The sequence below is a fragment of the Arachis hypogaea genome, chromosome 19 (genome assembly GCF_003086295.3).
Source record: "Arachis hypogaea cultivar Tifrunner chromosome 19, arahy.Tifrunner.gnm2.J5K5, whole genome shotgun sequence".
NCBI classification, from domain to species: domain Eukaryota; kingdom Viridiplantae; phylum Streptophyta; class Magnoliopsida; order Fabales; family Fabaceae; genus Arachis; species Arachis hypogaea.
This window is the reverse complement of record NC_092054.1, coordinates 21731411-21740651: the sequence shown is the minus strand read 5'-3', so window position 1 is coordinate 21740651 and position 9241 is coordinate 21731411. Positions and strand designations below refer to the sequence as shown.

The 9241-nt window shown below is 35.0% G+C and overlaps 1 protein-coding gene across 5 annotated transcripts; it reads left to right on the top strand.

Moving 5' to 3' along the window:
* LOC112779595 (uncharacterized) lies at positions 1-5125 on the top strand. 5 transcript variants are annotated; one of them, XM_072228042.1, is made up of 9 exons: positions 3-457; positions 2125-2212; positions 2294-2561; positions 2689-3041; positions 3124-3243; positions 3534-3658; positions 3869-4071; positions 4284-4575; positions 4687-5125. In XM_072228042.1, exons 4-7 carry the CDS (start codon positions 2820-2822, stop codon positions 3975-3977), a joined length of 576 nt encoding a protein of 191 aa, XP_072084143.1. In that variant the 5' UTR covers positions 3-457; positions 2125-2212; positions 2294-2561; positions 2689-2819; the 3' UTR covers positions 3978-4071; positions 4284-4575; positions 4687-5125. The 5 variants fall into 5 exon arrangements, with proteins under 5 accessions (XP_072084144.1, XP_072084143.1, XP_072084140.1 ...); XM_072228043.1 differs by lacking the exon at positions 2125-2212 and having other exon boundaries at positions 1-457; positions 4278-4575; XM_072228040.1 differs by lacking the exon at positions 2125-2212 and having other exon boundaries at positions 17-457; positions 3124-3258.
* Positions 5126-9241: the final 4116 nt, after the last annotated feature.

Genomic DNA, 9241 nt, shown 5'->3' with positions numbered 1-9241 from the left:
ATGTCACTAGTTTACTACTCTAACCCTAATTTATCCTTTACCCACATGTTCTTACCGTTGAAACACTCCCCCACCCCCATCTCCACTTTCAGCGCCGCATAACCATCCGCCTTGCTGTCTTCGCCGGTCGCCGCCATTAACGGGAGTCAACACCGCCGGAACACCAGACAGCGCCACTCACAAGTACATTCCCACAGTCGCCGAAGCGTCGCCGTCGCTGCTACATGTCGCCGTCGGAAGTGCTTTGAAGACACATCCAGTCGTCCGGCCTTCAACCCGACGCAGCATCCTAGCTCCGCCTGAACACGCCGCGGCTGAACTCTTCCGGCCTCATGGAGTCACTATCAACCCCGCAACTGTTTGGCCTCTGCATCCCCCACCCAGCGCCACTACCTATCTCGCGTACGAGCCCGCCTCGCAGCGTGTCTTCCATCCGGCACCGACACAGCAGTAAGAGGTAAGTGGGTCTTCAAGATTTATACTAATTGCTGGTCCTGGGTTTCATTTGTGAGCATTACATTGGGGTTGAGATTGATTCAACATGGTTTTGAGTCTGTTATATGTTTTAGTAAATGAGAAATGCTGAATTAAGAGCTTTTTTGTTGACATGATTCCCTGCACTAAGATGGTTTCTTATGTTGTTATCAATTATTTGACAAAAATGTTGTTATCATGATTCTTATGCTGTTATGAATTATTTAAGAGCTCTTATGTTGAGATGGTGTCTTTTTGCTACATTTTGACTGTGTTATGTAGTTTGGAGCAAGCCTCTGAAATTTGATTTGGTTTAGAAGTTAAATAAATTGGCTTTCACATCAACACCACAATCTCCACTAAATTTTCTTCGTATGATTCCACCACTGATACATCAATGTGAAACCAATAACCATACAGATACATAGTTGTGGTCCCCCTCCTATATAATATTGTTGTCGTTCTCAACCTTTTTATTGCCTTTTCCCATCTTTTGGTTTTAATATTCTTTTGAATAATTTAGTAATATATTTAATTTAATTATTATTTCATCACTCGTATGTGTCTATATGTCTGGGTTGAAAATGATGTGATTGTGGACAAAGTGTAATTGAGTTTTGACAATTTCTGGTAGTTATTGCACTGTAAATTAAGGGTGATGTTTTGTTCTGCTGAGTTGAAAGGAAAAGGAAAAAGGGAAAGTATTAGATTTAGTCGCAGCTAGGAAACTTTAACTCAGATGTGTCTTCAGAGTGATGGAGTGTGATGATTTGTTAGATGGGTAAATAGCTAAAAAGATATACATAGATGAATGATCCAGTTTGAGCCATTTCACAACCCTTTTTAAAATTACAACTTAACTTGAACTAAAGGCATATCTCAGTTACTTATTTGTTTAGTTTACTTTCTACCATTATTTAGCATTTCTTTTCAATAAGCTAGATCTAGATATAATAAATACGGGTTTGAAGTCTGAAAAATTTGCATAGGTTATTGTGTCTTGTGCTAAATTTTATTAGAACATACACAACAGCAGTACGTAGTACTAAATCTTTTTGCTTTTTTGAGCAGCTTGGCATGTCAATAAATTCAGTTTATAAATTTCTTTTTAATGTCTTAATTTTTTAAAAGTAAAAATTAAGAGAAAAAAAGAAGTATAAAAGTAATCTTCTGATTAATGAATGCTTCATGCATCAAATAATAATTCACTGAATAATTATTCAAAAAAATTACCTTTAAAAACACATTTCCTTATTTTTCAATAAGCGCTTGAGATTTCATCCTCAGGATATATGTTTTCTATTAATTATGTTTACATTGTGGTATAATTGCTATTATCTAGTGAAGTGTTGTATTGTAGTTCTCTTTTATCTAAACTGTAATAACATAATTTCTATGGTTGTAATTCTAATTCTGGTAATATTAATGTGCACGCCTATATATTACTTCTGCCTTTAGCATTACAGTAATTCTTTGACTAATATAGGTGGTTTTTGAATTACTTTATGTCTTCTTATCATTGTACTTGAGACCTAGTTAATCCCGAAAATAACAAAAGCTGAAACATGGTGTTTTTTGTGGCTGAATTGTATTTTATTTTATATCTAGTGCTTAACTTTATTTCATCATGCTCTTGTACTGCTGACTTAGTTGAGTTTGGGGAATAAAAGACAATTTCATACCTGGACATAATTTTTGGACTGTTGCAAGAAATCACCTTCAAGACATGGGAAAGCCAGTATTACATCATTCAGAAACTTGTGTTTCATTCTAATTTAGCATTTTGTTTGTTTTTGAAGATCTTGTTTTATGTTGATAGAAATTATTAGAGAGAAGGTGCTCACCATGATACATCGCGGATTTGTTCAAAGATCTGAAAATAAACCAGGCCCAAGCAAAGTTAGATGAGATAGAAGCAATGGGTTTTGGTTTCCTGAAGCTAGTCCCAAAGTGGCCTGTTAAACAAGGCATAATGGTGATGTTGGCCAAGGCCTACGACACTGAAACGAGCACCCTGAGTGTAGATCAAGGAATCATCCGCATTGGGCCCGAGCTGTTCTAGCGTGTTTTCGGAATCCGGCCCGGTGGTTAGTATACCTTTATCTGTTCCACAGCATTCAATTGGTTAAAATAGTTTCAGTCTCCGTGGATTTTTCTTTATTCTACCTATTTCGCTGATCATTTTACACTATTTTATACACATCCATATTGCAGCTGACGACTTCCCACTGTTCGATGGCGGGAATGCTGCCCATGTCTCAGTAAAAAGAAGATTTCACCGGTTAAAAACTATTCAGCTGAGGCATTTTTTCAACCAGTGTGCTATAGATACTGAAGATGACAGGATGGAGTTCAGGAAGCATTTCATCCTGCTCGTGCTGAAGATGTTTCTGTGTCTGACCGTGCAACACGTCATCTTGCCATGGCATATCGATACAATACTTAATGTATCTGATCCGAGGAGATACCATTGGCCGTTGCATATTTTCAAATCGTTAGAACTGCCAATTAGGAAGTACCAACGTAAAAAGAACAAGTCTTGTGAGAGTTGCATGTTCGCCTTGCTGGTAACCTTTTGAATTCAAAATGCAATGTAATCTGACTAACCCTTGCATCCCAAAAACTAAGTTGTGTCTGCAATATGTCCAGGTGTTGTACTTCCAAAAGCTAAAGCATGGTGAACTCGAGAATTGTCAAGAACGTGAGCCGCGGCTTTCTGCATGGACAACTGAGGAGCTTAGCGCTATGGCAGCAACTGTTCAACCCGAGGTGTTCATTGACGCAGTATTGTTTCTTATATCACGCAGAACCTTTTTTGTTTTCCCAAGACTTGTTCATGTGTTTTTATGATCTATTTATAATTCGAAGTTCGTTTTCTATTGTAATTAGCTGCACGTGGCTTTTTTGAAGTCCTGACATTTATGGTTGTGCATTGAATTGTTAATTACTCTAAATTTTCGGTAACAGGTGTGTCTTCTGTTATAGCCATATTTTGATGTGTTCGGGCTAGATGTGTCTTTAACTGTATGTGTCTTTTGACCAGTTAATAACCTAAACAGGATTGCAGCGACCCTGGCGGGAACGATGGTAGGGTCATGGAAGGTGCGGCAAGAGAGGACACAATAGACACAAGTCCTGAAAGAGAAGACGTGGACCACACAATAAGGCCTGTGGGTGCACAAAAGTGAGTTAAGATTACCATTTAATGAATCTTTTATTTACATGTTTTAAACATAGATCGAGAAAACAGTACAGTTTATGTTTAACCTTTTGCTGCTAATACCATGTTTAATATTCCTTAAAGAGATGTTGTATAATTTAAGTTGTGTTGTTAGTGTGATTTGAAGGTACTATGTGATTGTTGGGAATGAATAGTTTGGTGTTGTGATTTCAGGTATCTGATCGTAGAGAGGGTGTTAGAAACGGATCAATGCACACGGATGCACATGCAGTTGCATCGGATGGTGACGACAATGATGACGAGCCCATTGCAAAGAGACTGAGCCAAAAATAAGATTGGACAAGGACACCTCAACCTCGTATGACAGAAGGGGGACTAGCACGACTGGTGAGACAAACAAAACAGAGAACCCAAAAGTGAGTAAAATGTTGCGTTTTAAGAATTTGTAAGTTGCATGTTTCCAAGTTAGAACACGAGCAATGTTAACCTATGTTTAAACAAGTTACTGGTGATACTATGTTTTAAAAAACCTATATGATATGTTGTATTAGTTTATCTTGCGTTCATTGTGTGATGTGAAAGCACTTTGAAGTTTTTGTGTACCACTAGTTTGATGTTGCAGTTTCAGGGATCCGACATGAGGGGGGAGTTAGTAGCGCGTCAATGCGCACAAATGCTCATTCAGTAGCATCCGAAGAGGATGACGATGATGACCAACCTATTGGCAATAGACTCCACATCAAAACTCAACAAAGAAAAATACCTCAGCATCACAGAACAGAAGGAGAAACCGTCACAACCAACCTGCCAGAAACAACAAATCAACCAACCGAGATGGATGATCCTGAACCGAAAACTCCATCAACAGCATTGGTTGAGTATTCAGGAGTTGAGGAATATTCTACTGAATTTTTTGACAGGCAAGTGAATACCAAATAACTTTATTTTCGGTAATAATATGCAAGGTTTTTGTTATCGCCTCCTTAAAATTTATAAAGTTTGACCATCTCCCATAGTTATTTTTGAAACAGGCATCTTGACATCTTATCTCAGCAGGATCTGGATAGCGAAAATCTATGGGCAGATATCGAACGGCATTACGGCTCGAGCCCCATTAGCATCGATCTGATCCGAACAATTATTCCAAAAGGTTCTTCCTACCGCATACCCAGTCCACAGCGTCCCTCATTCTCACTTGGGATGATGCAGCTCTTCAAAACTCCCACACCGTCCCCCACCCGACCCATTCATCCGTTACTTCGGGGACGAAAACAACCAAAACTAAACTGGTATAAAACAACACCATCCATGTTCATATCTACAAAACAAAATTTAATCAAAGTTGCAAATATCAAGTCAACATGGTGAAGAAAAAGAATAAAAAAACACATCAAATGTAGAAAATTTAGCATCATTCTAGCATAAAAGAAAGAAGTAATATCAACACCAATTCTAATTAAACAAACAAAATTACAATCCTACCAACAAAAAGTATCACTGTTAATAACTCAACAATAAAATAAGAAACAAGTTGAAAATAAACATAACCAGATATACCACTAACACACAATTTACCTTATCCACACGTTGAGTGTCATCTTCACTCAGAGACAGGACATTGACGTCAGTGGAATTAGAATGATCACTTACATCATATGAAGTGTCGTACGATACTTCTTCACAAATTGATGGATCCATCGACGTAATGTGGTCCACTCGCCTTCAACGGAGACACATACATCTTTCTCCTACGGATTTCAAATGCTATTTGTCAATGAGAGTGGTTGTTCACGTTGCCGGTGGTATGTGAGGGCTGTTCACCTTGCTCCTATGGAGTTGGAAGGCTATGGCTGAACGGAGGTGGAGCGCTATGGCTCAGTGTACATCTACGACAATGATGACACCTATGATAGGGTGGGTTGCGATAACGGTGCCTTTCTCTTTTACGAAAATTGCGGTGGCACGAAATCGGCTTGAGGGAGAGGGGCGGTCAGCGTCGAACGGTGAATGTGAATCTCCAGTGACGGGAGAAAATCAAGGAAGGAGACCTTACTGGAGTTGGGTGAGATGAAGGGCACCAAAAATGAGAGAAACGAAGGGCTGTGTGATACATTCCCTAATTCACGTCGCAAATCTCCTTTAGGCGGTTACGAATCCTTATTATTCAAATTTTTATTTAATTTAAGTCAATTAAATGCTAATTGTAATTAAAATATAATAATTAATTATTATTGGTAATAAATTGGCAAATATTATATTGATAACCTATACTTTTCCTAAAAATAAATAAATCTTACTCATAAGGAGCAATATAATACATCTCATCTTTTGATAACCCAATTGATACACGCGGGACCAAAACAAATATGAAAGTAAAAGACTATAATGCCACAACTATCTCTATGTTGTAAATAAAGTAATAATACCTATACACCAAAGATAATTATTATAGTGTCTAAAAGTATTTGTCTAATTTACTAAAAATTATTAAAAAATATTATTTAATTTTAAAAATATGAAAATAAATAATTATTAAATATTTAAAATTTAACATAAAAATAAATTAAATAAAAATTAAATACCAAATTAAGAGCACCATTAGAGCTTACCTACACCAAAATAAGGCAATTGTTGTGCTTTGGCATCAAAGATACATCTTGTACACGAAGTAATTTTAGTGTTCCTGTATCCCTTCACCCTATCTAATCAAGTGACGAGATTACCAACCCTCATAAAGCAAAAAGTATCCTCAACCCCTAATCATGATTATTTAAAATCATCCTCAAGGAATGACTAGACGTGAATGTCAGAACAACCACCGTTCTAACGAACAAGTCAGAATCCTCAATCTAAAGTACTTGTACCTCGCGTTTAGGCTTAAATCCGATCCGATTTTAAGTAATACCTCGAAACAGTTACTTCATGTGTCATGATTTATTTAATAAAAATAAATAAATCTTACTTATAAGGAGCAATAGATAACCCAATTGATACACGCGGGACCAAAACAAATATGAAAGAAAAGACTATAATGCCCCAACCATCTATCTCTATATTATAAATAAAGCAACAGTACTTATATATCAAAAGTAGTTATTATGGTATCTAAAAATATTTGTCTAATTTATTAAAAATTATTATTTAATTTTAAAAATATAAAAATAAATTATTATTAAATATTTAAAATTTAACATAAAAAATAAATTAAATAAAAATTAAACACCAAATTATAAGGACTATTAGAGTTCACCTACACTAAAATAAGGCAATTGTTGTGCTTTGGCATCAAAGATACATCTTGTACACGAAGTGACTTTAGTGTTCCTGTATCTCCTCACACTATCTAATCAAGTGACGAGGTTACCAACCCTCCTGAAGCAAGAAGTATCCTCACCCCTATAAGATGTCTGTTACTTGATACATACTCGTAGCGTACACATTGTATAAATTGGTTACTGTTTATATTTGGGTAAGTCCATATATATTCTCATTAACGGGCAAGTTAAATTTAAGATTGGGTCACACAAATTTGACCTATTAGTGTCAAATTTAATTTGTATGACTTTTTTCAATGGATGGAACCGACTCAGATACAAGTCCCTATAATTTATATTCGGTGAGCAAGTTAAATACTCCCTCCACTACATTATTTATCACTACCAAAATTATAACCAATTAAAATATGTGATAATTTTTCACTTTGTAAAAAAATAATCATTCATGATTATTTAAAATCATCCTCAAGAAATGACTAGACGTGAATGTCAGAACAACCACCATTCCAACAAACGAGTCAGAATCCTCAATCTTAGATATTTAATTGTATCTCATATTTGGGCCTAAATCCGATCCGATTTTAAGTAATATCTCAAAACAGTTACTTTGGTCATTTTGATAGTTAGCTTAGGCAGTTATAATTTTCAGTTTGTTAGCTCAATTTGTTAGTTCTGTTAGATTACTAATTATAGGAAGTAGTTAATGTTTTGTAGCTCTTTGTTTTGGAGAAAAATGACAAGGGAAGTCAAAATAAGGAAACATTTTATATAGGTGCGACTTAGTTCCATAAGGAAGGGCAAAATACTCTCCTAAGTCTCTGGATAGCCAAAATACTATTCCAAGACAATTATGATCATCGGTACGTAATTGACAAATACAAGTGTATAAGTATGTACTTTGACAATATAAGAAACATGTTCTTTTTTGGAAAAAATAAAATTCAAAGTAAGCAGCATATTACAGCATTGCAAGGCTTCAAGAATCATAATATTGACCTTGGAATCTATTAGGAATTTCTTAGAAGAAAAAAGGAGAATTTATTTTCTGCTTTAGTCCCACCCACTTGTGAGGAAAATTGATGCAAAATTCCATTAGGAAGAATATGAATAATGCTTTTTTATGCTCATAATTGTAGTAGGAATTCGGAATACGATTCAAAGGGAAAAAATGTGGTGGTCGCTTAGCTGCCACACATGTTGGCAAATGGCAACGGTAACGTGGACTTTTCTTTTTATTATTTTTAACAATAAAGTCATGGATTTCACTGTATCAATGGTGCTTGAAATAATTCATCTAGTTCCATGCATATATCACATAGGTTGGTGCCATTAGAAATGTAAAGTGGCGCTTTTTAGTTTTTTGTTAAAAAGTTATTTTATTAAACTTAATATACAATAATAATTACCTTGTGAAATTTTATTTAGTATAAAAATTAGAAACAAATACATAAATAAATTGACTCTAAAAAAATCAATAAATCAATGCTTATAGTTACATACGAAGAGAACCGAGGTTATTTGATTTAAATTTTTGTCTCATATAATTGTGTGAAAGTGAAAATAATTCTAAAATGATTATTGTGAAAAGTCAAACTTGGATTATTTAAAAGTATACTTCTTATATTCTTTATGATTCTTTTTGTGATTACTATAACGTCCTAACAGGCATTAAACAGTGACTGCCTTTTAAGTTTTGCATAACACAATAATAAAAAAAAAAATAGCTTAGGGGTTAAATAATATTTAAGATTTATAACCTTAAGGGACCATGTTTGATTCCCCAAATAACCAAGAGAGACCAAAGTAGCTACTCCAAGTACAACCCGCATGCCAGTATACATTGATCAAATAATCTTTTTTGTAGCAATTTTTAACCAACACAGTGGAGTAAAGAATAGATAATGTCTACTTAAATGGGGAACAATTGAAAATTAACTTTTTGTTATTTTAGATTAATATACTTCTATATGAACTAATTAATTTATTAGATATTTAATTTATAACACTCTACCATACAAAGCCTTATGCTTAAATCGTAAAGTAGAGGTAGCGAAGTATTACGACCTCTAAAAAAAAGACGTATATAAATATAGTTGGAAAAATTTTATAACTAGGAGCCTTGAAGAAGAAGTTATGCAAAAACGAAAATAGAAAATCGTTCCACACTCGCATAGATAATCGTAAAACGGATAGGTAAGATCAAAAGAAGGCTAAAAACATAATATACAGATCGGAGTTCCAAAATATAGATATCAAACTCCAGACTCGACCTGCGAAACTAAGGCCGGCTAGAGTATGTGATTATATATAT